General features: G+C 44.0%; 1 protein-coding gene across 1 annotated transcript in view; it reads right to left on the bottom strand.

Moving 5' to 3' along the window:
* Positions 1-19,797, bottom strand: part of MAP3K9 (mitogen-activated protein kinase kinase kinase 9) — a 90,317-nt gene extending 70,520 nt beyond the window's left edge. The window contains exons 1-2 of the mRNA XM_073348505.2: positions 19,193-19,797; positions 12,132-12,545 (exon numbers count right to left, since the gene is read on the bottom strand). Coding sequence (XP_073204606.1) covers positions 12,132-12,545; positions 19,193-19,547 — 769 coding nt within the window. The 5' untranslated portion in view covers positions 19,548-19,797. The remainder of the gene's footprint in view (positions 1-12,131; positions 12,546-19,192) is intronic.
* Positions 19,798-20,422: the final 625 nt, after the last annotated feature.

The raw sequence follows: 20,422 nt of genomic DNA on the forward strand, positions 1-20,422 counted from the left end.
TGAGAGCAAAATAGCCCCTTTCCAGAGGGAAGTAGCTAGCTAAGAATTGCACCGACACCACACTGCCATCACCAATACCAGGGCTCAGTGTTTAATTTCCCAGACTTCCTCAAGAAGTCTATCTTATTTTATTAAATCAGAGCTTATACATCTGTCTGAGGTTATTCCTAGAGAATGTTTCAATATAGGCTTTTTTCTCCTTGACCCCTTATCTCTTTAGTCAGGTAATTTCCCATAGATGCACACCAGTAGAAGGCAGTCCAACTTTCCACAACCCATTCAAGAAGCGTTTGGGCTTTCTTTCAGGAATGAGAATATTTAATTGACAAAAGCTGTTTTAATTAAATGGCTTGCGTTTCAGGATGGAACATTTCTAACAATGTCTAAAGGGAAAAGAAAAGAACAGGAAAAGTAGAACACACAGAAACACATGTGAACAGCAGTGCAAGCCTGAATTGGTGAGGGAAAGAGATTGGAAAAATGGAGGTTCCTATAATGCAGCAACACTTGTGGGAACGGGGGAAACAGACCACAGTGGGGAGATGTGTAAAGCAAGGGGAAATGTGATGCTGCAGCACAAGTCAGGGCTGGTAAGAGTTGAGAAAGTAAGCAAGCCAGCCCTATAGAAGAGGTCTGGATCAGATACTCAGATAAATGTGTTTTCTCTCCTGTTTTAGTTCATGCCTTAAATCTTTTCAGAATGTTCTTATTCAGGATAAATCTCAAACTTTTGTGTCACTGACAGCCTTAGCATTTGGCTCCTGTACCACCTGAGCACTGTTTTACAAACACAAGCCCTTGGCTCCCCTAAGCAGTTTCTACACCTATCCCACTAGCTCATTGCATTTTGGAGGGAGGTGAAGAGGCTGGAAAGAAACAAAATTATGTTCAACAGCCCTATATTTCAAATGTATAGTCCTACATTCCTATTAAGAACTATGGACCAACATTTTCATATACACCCGAATAGCAAGGATGGCCGTTACTTCATAGGATCACCACATTGCTTAGCAACTCCCCCGCACCTTCATGTCAGCAGCTAGATCAGCGTTCCCTATCCTCTCTGCCTGGAATGTACATTCTCTCACAAGCAGGCGAGAGATGGCAGAAAATCCTGCAAGACGGTTAGTTTCTAGCACTCTCCAGCTTACACTTCACCACACCTCATCAGCCTATGCATGATGCTGCTAAATGAGTCTGGCACATGAGGACCAGAAACCTATTTGCTAATGCAGTTCAAACATGCATTCATCTGGGACTAGCTGGCAAGTATCAAATAACGGCACAGTGTGCCTTGTGATGTCAGCAGAGGGAATGCACTAAAAAGGATGGGAAATGGCAAGGTACAGGAGAGCAACTAATAGTTTCACACGTGGACTTGCCTATTCCTCTTTTAGCATTCCCTTTTGGGTTGCTGCCATTGCTTCTGCGGCTATGGGATGGGTTCCTAATCCCTACCCCTGACAAAAGTGTCTTCTACTTGGTGTGTGTTAACTGCTGGCCAGGATATGAAAATCAGTACAACAGGCATGAGCTTGAAGAAGCTGACCTTCACCAAACACTAGTGAGATGTGATTAAGCTATGGGCCCTGGAAACCGTTAGAATTTACATAGCACCTTCTATAGTAGGAACTCAAAGCACTGTACAGGACTGGACTTACTAATTATTGTATTACTACCATTTTAGAGATAAGGAAATGGGGGTTAAGTTACTTGCCCAAAACAAGTCACTGCTGGAGTCAGAACCAGAATCCAATCACCACTCCTAGCCATTAGACCAGGGGTCTCAAACTCAATTTACCTTAGCGCCAGTACCAGTCCTCAATTCTTCCCAGCGGGCCAGTAATGTCACTCATGCCACCCAGAACCCGTCCCCCGACTGCCTAGGCTCTGGGAGGGCATTTGGGTCAGGGGAGGAGGTCTGGGGTAGGAGACTGGGGTGCAGGCTCTGGGAGGGAGTCTGGGGGCAGGAGGTGGGGTGTGGGAAAGGGGTGCTGGTGCAGGCTCTGGGAGGAGGTTGGGGGTGTAGCGCTTACCTGGGGCTCCTAGGCAGGGCAAGCCAGGGGGCCTTCAGTGTGCTGCTGCCCCCAAGCACTGCCCCTGCAGCTTCCCCATTGGCCGCAGGGGTGCTCGGGACAGGGGGCAGCGCACAGAGGCACAGCCCTGTCCCGTCCCAGGGCAGGGCCGGCAGCCACTGGAGCGAGCAAGCAGATGCTGCTCAGCTCTGCTGTGGCCTCTGGGGGGAGCACCCGGGGGCAGCAGGTGAGGCCAAGGGAGAGACCAGGCCTCAAAACCGCTGGAGTCCCGCGGCATATAAAATGGGGAGGTTTGCGGGCCACAGATGACCCGCAGGCCGGGAGTTCGAGACCCCTGCATTAGACCATGCTGCCTCAGACATTTTTATGGAGCTGTATAGCTTAAAAGAACCCTCTTTCTTAAAGGGAATCAATATGAAGTCTAATACATGCTGAAGAGTAGGAGATGGCCTCAGAGCGGTTATCTGCAGCACAGCAAGAAAAACCTTCCACACGTAAGGCCAGATCTACATTACAAAACTTTGTCGACCTAGATTATGTCAACATACAACCACTGCAGTTATTAAATTACTTGTGTGTGCACACTTGGCTCCTTGTGTCAGTGGTATGCATCCTCACCAGGAGCACTTGTATTGATTGTATTGTCAGCGTGGGGCACTGTGGGACAGCTCCTGAAGGCCAGTAACAGTCAACATAAGCAATGCAGCATCTACACAGACACTGTCAATTTCATGACATTGACCATGACTCTACGCCATTTAGGGCGGTGGTGTTACTAAAGCAGTGTGGAGAGGCACTTATTTTAGCAGGAGCCAAAATTAAGTGAAAACACTTCCACAGATAGGTTGACACAAAGCAGTTTATGTCAACTTAACCATGTAGTGTAGACCAGGCCTAAAAGGGTATACCATATATACACACCTTTATTTAAGCATTATATAGCTTAATATTTTCAGATTCTTACTAGTTGTAACACCTTTAATATATTAGAAAATGGTGAATGATATATCACTATTTACTAGACAAGTAACTTTTTGTTCATGATTTGTGTCAAGCTGCATAGGATGGTAACTGGAATTTAAACAGCATACAAAATGTATTTTTATTAAATAAAACAACCTTCCATGTTTTGTATACATAAACTTCTCATCAAAACACGTTTTACTGGTTTACTGAAATAAACTTCATCCCTACTCCAATTTTCAATTACTCAGCCTACATAATTCTGCTTCATGAATGACTGAGTCACTTCCTTGTGCAATTTGTTCTTGGTGATCCTGCATTTAGGAAAGAAATTCTTTCAACTACTGTACTTGAAGTGAGTAACAGACTTGCATATGGACTAGGTTTGGGCTTCCCTACACACTATGTGCATACTCCCCCTCATTACATGATTATAGGCCCTGTCATCACCTGCTGTGCTGGATACTTTGCCACTAGTTCAGGGGGACTGTGTCTTCTTACACCAGGTGTGAATTTAGCCCCACAAGTTAAACATTTTAAAAGATTCTGTAGCAAGGACTTCATTGGCCACCCTTGAAATTCCATAATTTGGAAAGAAAAAACACGATGTGAATGCTGATTCTGCTAACAAGCAGATATTCTTCCACACCCAACCCTATCCAGCATCAGCTATATTAAAAGGGGGAACATATTTGCCTACATCGTGGAAGCAAAAGCATTTTAATTATCAGATGTGTGTGAGTCCAGCAAAGCTCGCCAGCTGTCCCAGTCTATCAATCTGGAGGATGTGATGAATGTGACAGCTTCCTGGAGTTTAAGATGTACTGTACAGTAACACTAAAGAGCTAATGCTTAATGGGGGAAGGGGAAGGCCTCCAGAGCCATGATAAATTTAGAATTGATATATTTCACTCAGCTAGGGTGAAGTAAGTTTTTTTATTTTAGTGTAAAAACATCTTGAATGTTTGGGGTGGGGGGGGGGGGGGAAGAAGAGAACCCTGGAAAAAAAGTGTAGTTTCTCCTTTGTGGATTGAGATTCAATTCCTGCCAATTGCTTCATTTAGAGCACCTTTCTTTTTTAGGCTTGAATTAGCCTGCACTTTATAATCATTTAAGTGTTCCATGGGAAATAATTAAGTCTAGAAGCCAGCTCAGTTCTTTCTCAAATCACATCAACTTGAAAGTTTGAGGATAAAGGGACTTCCTGGAATCAAGACAGCAAAATCAAGAAACATCAGCAATGTCATGGGAGTATCAGGCAGGAATCGCATTAATGACATTTTCTGAATTAGGTCCACTAAGATTTTTGAAAGTATAGGTCTATTATAATAGTATCTATATATATTTATTACAGTATATTTGACAAAGCTTCAGCAGGAGCCATCTCCAGCTGGAAATATAAAGGTAAAGTGGAATAGATTTGTTGCTACATTTGCCATCACGTTTCCACTTTGTGCAGTTTTCTTTTAGTTATATGCAGCGTGAGATCTCTCTCCTTAACCTCCTTCCCTCACCGCAGCACAGCTCCATAGTAACTGGGGGGCAGTATATCCCCATAGCTATGAGTAGGGCTCTACCAAATTCATGGCCATGAAAAACACGTCATGGACCGTGAAATCTGGTCTTTTGTGTGCTTTTACTCTATACTACACAGATTTCACCGGGGGAGACCAGTGTTTCTCAAATTGGGGATCTTGACCCAAAAGGGAGTTGCCGGGGAGGGTCACAAGGTTATTTTAGGAGGGTCACGGTATTGCCGCCCTTACGTCTGTGCTGCCTTCAGAGCTGGGAGGGCAGAGAGCGGCGGCTGATGGCCGGACACCCACTCCGAAGCCAGCACCCTGCCAGCAGTAGCGCAGAATTAAGGGTGGCAATAGCATACAATGCCACTTTTACTTCTGTGCTGCTGCCTTTTACTTCTGTGCTGCTAAGAGTGGTGGCTGCTGAGTGAGGACCCAGCTCTGCAGTCAGCAGCACAGAAATAAGGGTGGCAATACCATGTCATGCCATCCTTACTTCTGTGCAGTTGCTCATGGTGGCTCTGCCTTCAGAGCTGGGCTCCCAACCAGCAGCTGCCGCTCTCCAGCTGCCCAGCTCTGAAGGCAGAGCCGCCAGCAGCAGCCGTGCAGAAGTATGGGTAGTAGTACCGCAACTCTCCCTACAATAACCTTGCTACCTCCCCACAACTCCTTTTGGGTCAGGACCCCTACAGCTACAACACCATGAAATTTCAGATTTAAATAGTTGAAATCATGAAATTTATGATTTTTAAAATCCCATGACTGTGAAATTGACCAAAATGGACCATGAATTTCGTTGGGCCCTAGGTATCAGTATAAGTGCAGTACCCTAGAAGTTGATGTTTAATATCTAAATCTAACTTCGATTTTAACAGAAAATGGAACTAACTCCATGCTTCTAAACAGTGGCTACAGAGAGGCTCACAGATCCATGATGGATTGCAAACTACAGCTGACAGTACTATTAGCATCACAACCTGACTGTGTGCTACAATTAAAACAAAAAAACACTCAAATCCCAAGACAGGAGAGGCAGCAACCTGATGGGAGTGCACAGAGTTGATCCTACCTATTACCAGGAAACAAATGAGGTTCTGGAAGGTAAAAGGCTTCCTGCTACAATGCAGTCAGTTCCCCCTTAAAGGTTAGTCTGTCTCCTCCCTTTCATACCACAAGCACACTCAATAAAGAGAGCCAATAGGAAGCCCTGTAATACAGAAGAGGTGGTAAGGTGAATCACCTAGTTCCCCCACCCCAAACAGTATTATATCTATATCTCATGTGGTCTCACTACACAGCAATTAGATTATGACTTAATGATATCAACAGTTATTATACAGCAGAATCTCAGACCCTGCAGCAATCAGTTATTAACCAGGTTTAAAAATACAACCTTGTTTAATATGAATGGAATTTTGACTCTTCCAGTAGGTAATTCTATTTCTGCCCAAAGAAATAAGAACTTCTGTTTGTTCAGTTTTGTCTTAATAATATTTGGTGGTTTTATTCAGACTGGTCTCATGGGTATCAAATACCCCATATAGTCTCTGCGTTTTGAGCATGCGACTTAGAATTGGTATAATGTAATATTTATTAAAATACTGAACCAAAAGACTTTTCAAAATGAAAGTAACAGCCCCCCCTTAGATCACAGAATTAGAGTAACAACTGCCTTCAAAGTTGTATAATTGAAAACAAGAAAGTATCTGTATAATCTCCTTAAGAAAAAAGAGGCGCCATTAATTTAGACCAGTTAAGAAAAACAAAGAACCAAGGTAGGGGCCTAACTAAAACTTTCCCACTCTCTTGAAAGTCTTAATGAATGGATTTTCCAATATATCAGTAGCAAAAATAAAAAGTTAGCACCAGCATATAATTGCATGCAGACAGGGAAATAACTCCTCAGGCCCAATAACCAATATTGTGACTGATGAGTGGGCAGTAAGTGAGAGACTTCTTTTTGGCAGAGAATAATGCAGGAGTAGAGAGCTCACCACATCCTGTAGATTTCTAGTAGCATTGTAAAATGTATCCACAAAGACTGGCAAACTGACAAACGACAGAACCTCGAAAGGTCAGTCTACAATATTCCTCAAGTATATATTCTTGCTCACCTTTATGATCTTAAAAAAATACAGAACTAATTAGTGCTCCCTGCACTCCCTACTGAACCTACATGTATGTGTGTAAAATTAGCATACCAGTTTACAGTGTGTGTGTGGGGGGGGGTGAGAAAACCTGGATTTGTGCTGGAAATGGCCCAACTTGATTATCATACACATTGTAAGGAGAGTGATCACTTTAGATAAGCTATTACCAGCAGGAGAGTGGCGTGGGAGGAGGTTTTTTTCATGCTTTGTGTGTATATAATAAGATCTTCTAAACTTTCCACAGTATGCATCCGATGAAGTGAGCTGTAGCTCACGAAAGCTTACGCTCAAATAAATTGGTTAGTCTCTAAGGTGCCACAAGTACTCCTTTTCTTCATACCAGTTTATCGGCTAGAAAGTGACAATGCTCCCATCTCTCACCCTCGTATTGGTGGGGAGGCACCAATCTCTATGCCTAAGAACAAATAACTCTGATTACCTCATAAAACAGCCTCCCTCACCTTATATAGAAATCTTACCTTTTTAAAGAAAGTAGTGTTGGTGAGCAAGTTCAATTCTGATGGAAGATGCCAGATTGAAAGTCTGGGAGAGTTTAGTCAGCGGTTTACACACACACAGCAGACTTCCATGCTGCCCTGCCAGTGCACCTTAACCTTGCCCTGAATGGATCCAACTCTGGGATTGTGGCAGTTGAGGGTGGGAAGAGAGGAGAGAAAGGCAGTGGTTTCATATCCACTCAGTTTTTCCCTCTGATGAGACTGTCAGGAAGAGGGTCAGTTGTAATTGGGCTATGCTATACCTAGAAAATTAATTGAGGCCACCATTTCATACAGACCTATCAAACAGTAACAAATTTCAGTCACTATTACCCTTGAGCTGGATTTAAGATACTTACCTGGAAATAAAGGTTAAATGCGCTACACCTATTTTTTTAAAATCAATTAATATTATGAATTGCTGGGTCAGCTGTTCAGATTCATGCTGAAGTTAGTTGTATTTGGGAGTTGTTGGAAAGGAGGTTTCACAGTTTTATAGAATGGGGAGCCAAAAGCATGGCAGTGATGGGAAGTCATTAGAAAGCAGCAGCTTTGAAGTATCGATATGGATATTTTGTACTTTACAGGATACACCAAAAACTGCAATACCTTTTAGATTCAATGTGTTAGAAAGGAAGGATATATTAAAAACACAAGATTGGAATCAGAACTCCTGGGTTTTATTCTCAGCTCTGCCCTTACCACACTATATCACCTTGACCATATCACTTAATTGCCCTGCGCTTCAGTTTCACTTTTTGTAAAATAGAGACTGCCTTTTGTAAAGTGCTTTTAAGATCTTGGATGAGTAATATCTGAAAAATAACCCCACAATATATTGCAAAAAATAACCATATTTTACTGAACCAACCAAGTATCCCTTGCTGGCTGGCTCCTTGCAGCATCAGTTAATTGGCATTATTCCTGTGCGGCCATCTCTAAGGTTGATGCATGAGAGAAGTAAACAAGAAAAGCTATGTTACTTCCTTTATCCCACTAGAAACACAAAAAGGGGTAGAAGTCAGAGATGGGGAATGATCAGTATCTGAAAGTCTTGGCCAATTTGTTTAATTCCTTATGCTGGATAAATTCTGAGCCTATCAAACACTATGCAATTCAAAGGGAAACCATATTAATAACATACTAGAGGGAAAAAAAACACCTTTCTCCATTTTTTTTTAAAGGAGAAAAGGCATTGTGCGGGGGATAAATCCCAAAACAGCTGCTGTACTTACACAGTCACATAATTGGAATTATACACCCCATTGAAGGAACCATTAGAAAGCTTGCCTAACAGATTCTAAGTCTGTCCATTACAATACAATTCATAGAATATCAGGGTTGGAAGGGACCTCGGGAGGTCATCTAGTCCAACCCCCTGCTCAAAACAGGACCAATCCCCAACTAAATCATCCCAGCCAGGGCTTTATCAAGTCTGACCTTGAAAACCTCTAAGGAAGGAGATTCCACCACTTCCCTAGGTAACCCATTCTAGTGCTTCACCACCCTCCTAGTGAAATTTTTTTTCCTAACATCCAACCTAAACCTCCCCCACTGCAACTTGAGACCATTACTCCTTGTTCTGTCATCTAGTACCACTGAGAACAGTCTAGATCCATCCTCTTTGGAACCACCCTTCAGGTAGTTGAAAGCAGCCATCAAATCCCCCCTCATTATTCTCTTCTGCAGACAAAACAATCCCAGTTCCCTTGTAAGTCACGTGCTCCAGCCCCCAATCATTTTTGTTACCCTCCGCTGGACTCTTTCCAATTTTTCCACATCATTCTTGTAGCGTGGGGCCCAAAACTGGACACAGTATTCCAGATGAGGCCTCACCAATGTCAAATAGAGAGGAACGATCTTGTCCCTCAAACTGCTGGCAATGCCCCTACTTTACAGCCCAAAATGCCGTTCGCCTTCTTGGCAACAAGGGCACACTGTTGACTCATATCCAGCTTCTCATCCACTGTAATCCCTAGGTCCTTTTCTGCAGAACTGCAGCCTAGCCATTCGGTCCCTCGTCTGTAGTAGTGCATGGGATTCTTCTGTCCTAAGTGTTGTCCTTGTTGGAAGTCACTTGGCAGCAAAATATCATTATGCACCCTAAAGTACGGCACAGACCTCTCAAAAGTCATGAGTACAGGGTCAGCCATCTTTAAGGATTACATTTGTTTTCTGACACTGTCCACGAAACAACCAAACCCCTCGTATCAGATCCTCAGAGCTCCCAATCACAGGAGCCAGCCTCCCTCCTGCAACACTGCTCAATCCTCCTCCAGGCAATTTATCTGGGAGTTACCCTTCTACAGGACCTACCATAGGCGCCAACTGTCCTTCTGCAGTTTCCTCTCCCAACTGAGCTCTCACAGCTCTTTTGTAGGCAGCCCATGACCCCTTCTTAGTTAGGTCTAATAATTAGGCTAGTTATCAGATGGCCCCATCAGAATCAGCTGGGAGGGTAGCTGATCTGTCACAGGCAAGGCTGGGCCCAATACCCCTTAAAAGAGGGTCAGCCAACCTGTGACATCTTCCCAAAGAACAAGTCCAAGCCCATTATTTTCAAAACCTTTGGAAGGTATAGAAATAGGATTCTACTTTGAAAGACACAGCTTCTCCAGTACCTGCCAATTAAACCATTCAGTCCCTCAAAAATATTCCATATTTTTTTTTCAAAACTCTTGTTTGTTAATATTTATACAGAGTATACATTCAAACATGAACTCTTTCTAAACTCTGAGGCTCTGAAGGTCATACATCATGCACCACAGGAAAATAAAGTTTACAACTTGATTTGTGTCCTCAATGCCAAAATAATCTGGGAATTTAAGTATTTCATAGATATAGACACTCTCTTCTGGATGTAAAACAATAAAAACAAAGTCACTCATTGCAGTTATATAGTTTGACAGATAAACTTTAAAAAAACTGAGCAATCAAGCATCTATACTATGCTGAGTCCATAGTTGTAGTACCAACTAGATTGCTTCCATATTTGCAAACTGTGGGAGACAGATTATCTATAATAAGATTCCATTATTTTAACACCCCTTCCTCTACTACCAACCTTGGTATTTAGCTTGTTTACTGTCCTGCTGCTTTCTGCAGCTCTTGCTGGGTTAGAGCAGAAACTTTTCCCCTTCCAATGTTCCTGTTTTTTTTTTCTGATAACATCTTTAACTCACAGTCCTCGATGGAGTGCTGCTGGGCAGGCCTAAATGGCACAGCTGCACAGCATTGATGCAAAATATTCTCAGCCTTTCCCCTCTCAACAAGAGAGGCCTCTGGACTTGAAAAATAATTCTCATATTCTCTTTGCCTTTACCTCATCCAGGCACTCACTCATTCCCCCCCCCGCTTAATACTTAACGTACTGTTTCCTCCCAAATCGGGTTGGGTGGGATTTTTGAAAAATTCTCTCACGTCTTAGTTGGCCTGACTTCATCTGCAGTGGAGCAGGCACCACCAATTTACTTTGTCAACATTTACTGTTGCTCTTCACAGAACAGATGGTACGGATAAGCTATAACATTTTGCTTCTCTATCCCTCTGATGTTGACCAAAACTCTGTGCTTTGCTGAGGTACTTAACTTATCATGCAACTTGCAATGCTCTACATTTTTAAGACTCAACGAATTCAAAATGAAATGTACAGACAAAAAGAGTTTTAAAATAAGTTTTATGTTTTATGGTACCTTTCACTGAATAATGCAAAATGTTCTGAGAGTGTTAATGAATGAAGTCTCACAGCCTCCTTATGAAATGGAGAAAACAGGCACAACAATTCACGAATAGGTCAGCGTCAGAGCTAGGACCTACTCTGGTCAACTCTTCACTTCAGCGCATTTACTAATATGCCTTTAACACGTCCACAACACAGAAGGGAAATGAAAATGTTTAGGATTCTGGGAAAAACTCTCCTATGAAGACATTTAAAAACCGCAATTATTTACTTTAGAAAAGAGATGAATAAAAGGAGCAATGACAGCAGCATGTAAGAATTAATGTTATAGAGAAAGTTGGTTGAGAATGTCTGTGCTCCCTGTCTTGAAACACAAGACCAGAGGGACATTCAATTGATTAAAAATGTAACAAAGACTAAACACTTTTTCCATACAACTCATAATTCAACTATGAAATTTATAGCCACAGAATTTCCCTGAGGTCAAAAACTTAAGATTCAAAAAGGGATTGAACATTTACAGGGAGGAGGATATCTAAAGTTATAACAGTTAATGCTTACAAATTTGAAAGCAACATTATGCTTCAGATCTTAATCCCAATCTCTAATTATAAGGGATTAAGGGGAGACCTAACAATGAGAGCAGATCATTCCACATATGCCAAATGTAAGGTCTCTTGTACTTTTTTCTGCAGCATCTGGTACTGGCCACTGTTAGAAACAGCAAACTCAACCACATCTGGACCACTGGCCTGATCCAGTATGGCAATTCCTATGTTCCTAATATTAAGTATTACTTACATTTACCTCAGGTTTAACGAGACTCATTATCCTACCAAAGGATAATGCAAATTTGCATTTTAAATTCAGTGGTACTTTCCTACATACTGATATATGTTGAAGTGACTCAATTCAACTTCTTTTGAGATCTCAGGAGTATTGGTTGTTTGTAAATAAGTATGTATATTAGCTCACTGTACAAATATGCTTCCTATTGGGGAAATATTGTCCTTTACTGCATGCAAGCAACTTGGTTACCTCTGCAAAGTACACGACTGACACTGTGAAATTAACACTTGCTCTAACTCTTTGTTTATAAGATGCTTACCACCATATCGCTGAGAACTTAGCTTCCTTGCAACACTCAGTTTTCTTACCTCCAATGGATTGCATTAGAAGATACAGTGGTTCACAACACAGGATTTAAATTAGCAATATTCCTCCTCCTTTAGCACTCCCTTTCAAAACCCAATCCCAACCCCGGCCACATAATGCATAGTACTTACTGTTGCTGGACTTGAGGTCACGGTGGATAATAGGAACAATCGCTTCATCATGCAGGTAATTCATTCCCCTGACAATCTGGACAGCCCAGTTGACTAGTATGTCTGGGGGGATCCTTTTACCTGACAGCACCCTATTTAGCGACCCACCACGGGCAAACTCCATGATCAGGCAGAGGGTAGGTTCCTTCAGACACACTCCCCTGAGGGCAATGATGTTGGGATGCTTTAACATAGCAAAGAGCTTGGCCTCTTGGCGGACATTCTCAATGGTCTGGCTGATATCCTCATCAGGGTCATAACGAGCTGCCTTGACAGCAACTTCGTCTCCTTCCCAAACAGCTCGATAGACTTTTCCAAAGCCTCCTATGCCAATGATTTCCTCCAGAGACAGCTCTGAGAAGTCAATCTCCAGTACTATGGAGAGAGAAAAATAAATGTTAAACTGTTCTTAAGAATTACCCAACCACTAGTTCATACGTGGAAAAGTCTGTGATGCCCAATGCCATCCTTACAAAATAAGTCAATCTCTAATAGAAGCCATAAGTGAACTACTTACTAGACTCCCCCTTAAATAGTAGGAATGAAAAAGATAGCTCTGTGCCTCTCTACTGTGATCTGAGAGATCTTCTGGGGGCAGGCAAATTTTTATAAATACTTTGTAAAAACCCATGGTGAAAATTACTCCTGGGGGAATTCTGCATTGCTGCGCATGTGCAGAATTCATGTCCCCCTGCAGATTTCTTTGCTTCCCTGCCAAAAAACCAAAATAAAAACAAAAAAAACCCTCTCTGATGGGGAAGCAAAGGGAAGCCATAAAAGCAGTCACGGGACACCACCCCCTCCCCCCCACCTCAGCAGTATGTTTTGGGTGCCCAGGGCAGCCAGCAGAGACTTAAATCACTGTGGGGAAGGGGGCAGGACTGGGGAAGACCAAACTGGTGGCTCCTACCCTGCGACAGGCTCAGCTGCTACTCCTGGCTGGGCTGGGGAAGACAGGACTTCCTCTTCCCCTGCACAGCATCCGGGGCTGGATCAGACCCACCCCCAGATTTTTCCCCAGGCTGCAGGAAGATCTGCAAACTACCTGTGCCCCGCTTCCTGCGCACATCACTCCTCAGCTGCAGGGGGAGGGATCACTGTATGGGGAACTGCTCCCCCATCCGTTCAACCCCCATGCATCCAGACCACCTCATACCCACTGAGCCACCCCTCACAGCACTCTGAACCTTGCCCCCCCATGAACCCCTCTGCACCCAGACCAGCCCACCAAGCCACCTGCAACCCGATCCCCACCAAGCCCCACTCCCCCAGCAACCCCCCAGTAAACCCCCATACCCATACCCCCCTGCTGAGCTCTATCCCCCCCACACCCCGCTGAGTCCCATTACAGTTGCACCCATAACCACCCAACAAGCCCCTGTGCATCCAGATCCTCCCTGCCCTCGGATCCCCCACTGAGCCGCCCACACCCTGATTGCCCCACACAGAAACCTCTCAACTCACATCTGGATCCCCCCCACACTAAGCCCTTCCATACTTGGATCCTGCTGGGCTGAGCCTGCCTGCCCACACCTGGTGCACCTGGTATGGAGGGGCAAGGCCCTGGGGTGTTTCTGGGGCAGGTCCAGTACTTGTGCTGTGTCAGGGTTGGGTGCAGCCTCACCACTGAGTCCATGTTCCAGGGCGCGATTTGCAGAGTGATCTCCCACCTCTGTGCAGCCAGTGGCCTGTGCTCCCCAATGCCATGCTGGAGCCTCCACATTTATTTGACAAATTAAATTTACAGAATTTTGCAGAATTTTAAGATACTGTGCGCAGAATTTTTAATTTTTTGGTGCAGAATGCCCTCAGGAGTACAAAATGTTCTTCATCCGCACACAAGTTCATTGAGCTTTATCTTCAGGCTGTGTGTTTAGTTTGTGATGCACCTTTATTAAAACAGCCACAGTTTGACACAAATAAATGCTGTTAAAATACTATTTTTTTTATTTCCTGACCCCATCACATGATGTGTCAGGATTACACTCTATTCACATAGTAGTCACTGCTACAGACTTAGTCAAAAGCAAACAAAAATTGCATTTGCTCCTTCTGTGTCTATGCTTATTCAACTGCTACAAAACATGTTTTCACTACTGTTTGGGTGTATAGGCTGCAGGGCCGTCTGCCGAACAGGTCAACAGAATTGTCAGCAGAATTCTGATGTCACTGACATTATTTGACAGAGAGCACAGCTGGATTTTCAGACTTCACACTGAGGTTGCAGAACTGATAAAAAGAGAAGTCATCTTTAGACCAACACATAATGTGTCTTTGATAAGGAAATATTTAATATGGAAAACCAGAGGGTCATCATTTTAAAGATTTATTTAAACACACCCAAACACAACACAACAGAACCTTGAACTGTATATACTGGCTCATCGGACTGGTAATTGCACAAAATTAAGTTTGTTTGTAATTTTGGTTGACTTGTTTCTGACCAAGATCAAGAAAACATGGATTAGACACAAGCAAGACTGAGATGCTATAATTAGGCTTGGAAGGATTAGATTTTTAATCAGCGAATGTCAGTAAACATCAATTTCACCAAACACACACAAATCCACAAGAAAATAATTCCATCAATAATACTCCAACTTTACAGATAGGCAAAGTAAGAAAAATGCAGCTTGAGAATTTAGAGACTGATTTAAGGGTATTTGCTTCGTATATTTTCATGTGCTGTTGATAATGTGTTTTAATAATCATAAACTTTTAACTTTTTGAATCTCAACATTTCATTAAATAATGGTCTGACCCACACCCAAATTTCCCACAACTGAAAATTTAAACTGAAAAGAATGCTTTAAAAGATCAATATGCATCAAAATTGTTACTAAAAATCAAATTCTGCCAAGGTTAGCTATAAAGCTTCCTCACACAATAGCATCAGCGCAACAGAATTCTCACCTTCAACACCTCAACTATTTCATCTAGCATTACACTGCCTTCCTTCAGCACCAGGAGTTTTCAACCCATACAGCTTTCTTGACTCCTATGACTCTTTCAATACAAGAGGGAAAAGTCCTTTGTAGTCCAAAAGACCAAAAAAAAAAAAAAAGAAAGAAAAAAGAAAGCCTAACACAGGGGAGCCCAGGTTACACTTGTCAATCATTCCGAAGATCTATTTTTCTTCATGTAACCACCCTGTTGAACAGAGCTGGAAAGCTAACGGTATGCAGCCTTTTTCTCCTACACAAGAAGACAGTGTCACTCCTACAGTAATGGCACTTTGGTGTTCTAACACTGGTTATCTACATGACTGCAGAAATCACAGTACCAGTTTCTGACCAAAAATATTAGTGATATTTTAAATCAAGCCTTTCTAAGACAAGAGCAATAACTGACATGAGCCAATTATTTTGGCACCGAAAGCATTTAAGAGGCATTATTACAGTTGTGTTGAGGCCCTCCAGTGCAAGGACTAGCCCTGGTACCTCTTGCTAGAAGAAGATTCAAAACAGGAAACAGTGCCCCTCTTCTACTTTTTGAATCTTTCAGCTGAATTCCAGCAGTTGCACAGTTTCCCTATAGCCTGCTTCTATAGAGAAAAAGGGAAGTTAAAATGTACTTTATGTGCAGATACACAACTACAAAACTAGCTTTATGGATCCAACAATCTACCCTCTGAAAATGCTTTAGAGAGGCTGTTGATCATAGGATTTTCCCATATGTACTTTAGCTAATAAGCTAAAAAGGTAGAGGAAAGGAGTGCAGAAAAGTGATGAATCAGTGCTGGCCTGATGTTAATTAGTTAGAGAAACTTGAGACATATAGCAAAATCTTTACACCCAGATTTGATATCAACCTACACACTCCAGTGAAAAGAGTCCAGTGACCCCAGGGGTGCTGAATGGACAGTTCCTCTGGCAATGCATCTTGTTTAGTTAATGGCTCAAAAGCTGGGGAAGGAACAGAAGTGACTCTGGATGTAGTAATAAAATTCTTCCAGACGCTCTGCTCCATTACAAAGCTTACCCTAAAAACTGACATACAAAGGAAACACAGAAAATGTAGAAGGCAGTGCTGGGGATGGAAGGAAGAAATGGGTTATTAAAAAGAAAGCCAAAGCATGACAGATTCTCCACAAGGAAGGGGAGAGACAGAACTGCCATGTTTGTATCTTGTAATTCTATCCTGATTTGCAAGTTATACTGTCATGCTGGAAACAGAATGTGGTTTTATGCCCAGTGATTATTTGAGTCTTTGTTCCTCCACACATAAGCTTGCGTCTCACAGCAAAACTTCATTTGTTGTTAGAATAAGAAAGTACTTGTGAACTTAAAAGTTTGTTTTCAGTTTCATTTTCTGTTTGTATGTTGCTTTCAGGTAAATTGGGATAGCAACCTCACAATCTTCCTTCACCCACGGACAGTCTAATCAAGAAAATCTAAGGGAATAACTAGGAGTTTACCTTTGGAGAAATCAACAAAATAAAAGACAATCACAGAACTGGAAGGGACCTCGAGAGGTCATCTAGTCCAGTCCCCTGCACTCAAAGCAGGACTAAGTATTATGACTGACTAGATTCTCATTCTTCATAAAGATAGTTATAAAAATCCACTGACTGAGATGTATGAGTTGGTCTACTGTAGTGCAAGGATGTAGACATGCACAAAAAACTACTTGTTTTAGAAATCCTCATTTTTCTTCACCTTGCTGGAAGTACTAACTCACTTTCTAATTTCAAATGTAATGTGTAAAAATTAAGAGAAAGAATATTTTAACAATACTTAAATCCCAAGACAGTAACATTACTAAGAATTAACAGAGAAATCAAATAAACTGAAGTAGATTAAAGGTATACGGATTCCTCAATCAAAAAACTGTAAGCTGCAGAGCCTATAGATCACTGGTTCACACCCAAACTAAGTTGAATGTGAGCATAATTACCATTTCATCAATGATTATTTCACTTGCTAGTGGACAAGAATCCACAACACATATTGGTATTCACAGTCCTTCAGCACCCCTGCTGGCAGCCTCAAAAAAGAGGCCATGGATTAACAGAGCATGGAACCCTGACCTATCCTTTCACCTCTTGAGGTAATCCGTCCAAGTTAGGACTGAGGCACATTGGCTGAGTGGTGGAAGAGAATGTCCTGCTACTGCCCAAGCTATTCCATCTATCTGCATGAACGAAGTTGCCAGGACTTTCAGTCCAGCACCTTTCGCAAGCATTGAGGTAAAAACCCAATTCAACAGGAGCCACACACACAACAGATGAGTATACAGCTTGATCAAATTCCATCACTTCTTAGTAGCAAGACACTAGGGCACACAAAATCCCTAATGCACAGAGGCAAATCCTATCAGCAGGAAGTGCAAAGAGGCCTTATACAGCAGAGGCACTACAGTTCTGCTGTACATGTGGAGCAGCAGGATTTGGGGCTGCTGGAAGGGGGGTACTCTACAGCAGCTCTCTGAGCACCAATGCACAGGGAATGGAACAGGGTTGGAGAATCCATTGCTATGTACATTTCCCCTGCACTCCCAATAAAAAGTTAGGGCCACAGGATCTTGGGCAGTCTCAGGGAAGCAGAAATGGCTCTGTGATGGAGGGATTCCTTTCCACGCCTCCCTCAGAGCTATCTAGCATACCACTAAATATTTGGGCTGTTCCCTGAATGGAAAGATTGGACCATACAACTGCTAAGCAGAGGAGGGCAGAATCATTGCTCCAACACTCAGCTTTAACGATCTGAACAGCGTCTGTTTCTTGGTGCTCATAAACCAGGATTCTCCCATAGGCAACATGATTTACTATTTAATCCCAGTTACATACTTTTGAGCATACAGGGAGCCAGAGAGAAAGACATTAAGAGAAAGACATTTCACTGATCTTCCTTGAAGGAGTTTACTGTCCTATATGAGCATTTTTGTATACTCTATCACTGCTTTAAACAAAATAAGCTTATTCAAAAAATAAAATCTTAATTTTGGGTTTAAATTCCCAGCATTAATGGAAAAGATATTAACAGAGAAGATAGAAACATATTCTAGATGCAGACATTCTAGAATGTTTTGCTTTCCACAACTGTAACTGGAATATATGGGATAAGTAGCAGCAGTACATTGACATGTCTAATTAAGAATTAACTGGTCTCTTTCCAAACAACCCTTCCCTAAGTGTATTGGGAGAAACACCAAACTACATAAACAATCTTGGAAGCTTTAACCCTGAAATTTTTATCATCATGCATGACCATACCATCTTGAAAACAGGTTAGTTTAGCAAAAAGTGATAGATATTCAGGTTAATGAAACAACAATGAGATGACCTACACCTATAATATAGGAGGTGTAGTCCTCTGGAAATTAGAGAAGGATGTGGAAAAGGAAGAAATGTGTGTTAGGATAAGGAGAACAGTGACATTTGGTGGAACAGGATATGTAATGTACTAGTAAAGAAACTGAATTTTTTTTACAGGGATCCCTGCACCTCTCAGACAGGACATGATGGATTGTATACAGTACTTCATCTACATCAAATCCTTTCATGAGCTATTGCTAAGTAAGGATCCTAGAACCTTGACTTCTAGCTTGCAAGCTCCCTGCTGCAAGTGACAGGATAAATAGGACGAAAAAGCTGTGTCTGTGACCTCAAACCCTGTACCAGATTGACAGTGTGCCCCACTTGGCCTAGATAATTCCACACCAATACCAAAATCCATGGGGTGGGTGAGGAGTCAGTGTAGACACTTTAAGGACAAGGTCATGATAAATCATACACTTGAGCAGCAGAAGCCTGGCACTGCCTGACCAAGCAGCCCTACCGCGGCTGAGGAGCTGCCTCCCAACCCACCCCTTGCAGGCTCCTCAGCACAGAGGAAGCAACTCCTTGATGTCACTTACTGGCTAAAATTAAGAGACAAGAAATGGTGACAGGCTAGGCCGCCAATGGGCCGCCCCCACCCCTTTCCGCCCCAGTGCGACCGGACCCGGGCCCACCGATGGGGGTCTCCAGCCCCTCAATAATACCCACCCCGCCCCCCGCCAATGGCCCGCTGCTCCCTTACGGTGTATGGCCGGGGGCGGCGGGTAGTGGGGTCGCAGCTCCTGGGCGCCGCCCTGGCGGCGGCTGTGCGCACTGCTGCTGCTCACGTAGTTGCTGGGGAAGATGCCGACGCGTTGGTCGATCCGCCCCGTCCACCAGCCCTCGTCCCCAGACACGAGCGCGTCCCGGGACAGCACCTGCACCACGTCCCCCGGCCGCAGGCTCAACTCGTCGTCGCCGCACGCCTCGTACTCGAACACTGCGGTCCAGAGCGGCCCGCCCGGAGAGGGCTCCTCTCCGGGGCTGCCGCTGCTGCCGGCGCCGTCGGCCCCCGCCTCCGGCTGCGGACTGGTGCTGCGCGCTGTGAAGGGCTCCATGGAGCGGCTGCTCCATAGGGCGAGGCGCCCGCAGAAGCCGGGCGCCGCCGCGTCCACTGCTCATGCAGCCGGACCCAGGGGCGCCTCCAGGCAGCGCATCAGGTACGGGCGGCGGTCAGCGGGGGCTTCCTTAGCCCAGTCTAGGGACAGGCACGGGCAAGCGCCGGGCACTCCTGAGCCGCCGCCGCCGCATTCCCCGCCTCTGACTGCCGTACATCCCCAGCCACCTGACTCTCCTCTCCCGCAGCTTCTGCTCGGGAGCGCGGGCCCTGCCCTCCTCTCCCAGATATCATCTCTATTGGCTGATGAGGTTGTCCATCAGGACCTCCCCTACCTGATTGAAGATACTCAGCCGCGCCCCTCTCAGGAAAATCCCCACCCACCCGTTCCTGATGTCTCGCGCTTACCGGCAGGGGACAGTTGGCCCCACGCCCCATCAGCGGTGGTTTTTCATTGGCCTGACGGCCTACGTCAGTTAAACCGCCAGAGCACCGCCCCTTCTGCCTCTTTGCGGTGGAGGAGTCTATTCTCTGTGTTACTCCTTTCATTGGCTCGGAGGATGTGGGCGTGAACCATGAAATTAAACGCTTCATTTGGATTGGGCAATTGGCCCCGAGGAGAACATTTGTTTGTTTGCCATTGGTTGGGAGGGGGGTTAAAGTAAGACACTGCCGCCCAACAGCAACGTAGTAGACGTCAAGTGGGCTGGGGGTCCTGAGTGTGGTGCCGGAGAGGTGGCGTACCAGCAGTAGCCGCGGCAAGTGGTGTCTGCCTGGCTTACCGGGGGGCTGCCCCTATGTACCGCTCTTGGGGGCGGCGTGAGTCACTAGCGAACCCATAAAGGACACCGCAGGGGTGCGAGCTCTCGTCCCCTC

The sequence above is a fragment of the Lepidochelys kempii genome, chromosome 6 (assembly GCF_965140285.1).
Source record: "Lepidochelys kempii isolate rLepKem1 chromosome 6, rLepKem1.hap1, whole genome shotgun sequence".
Classification (NCBI taxonomy): Eukaryota; Metazoa; Chordata; order Testudines; family Cheloniidae; genus Lepidochelys; species Lepidochelys kempii.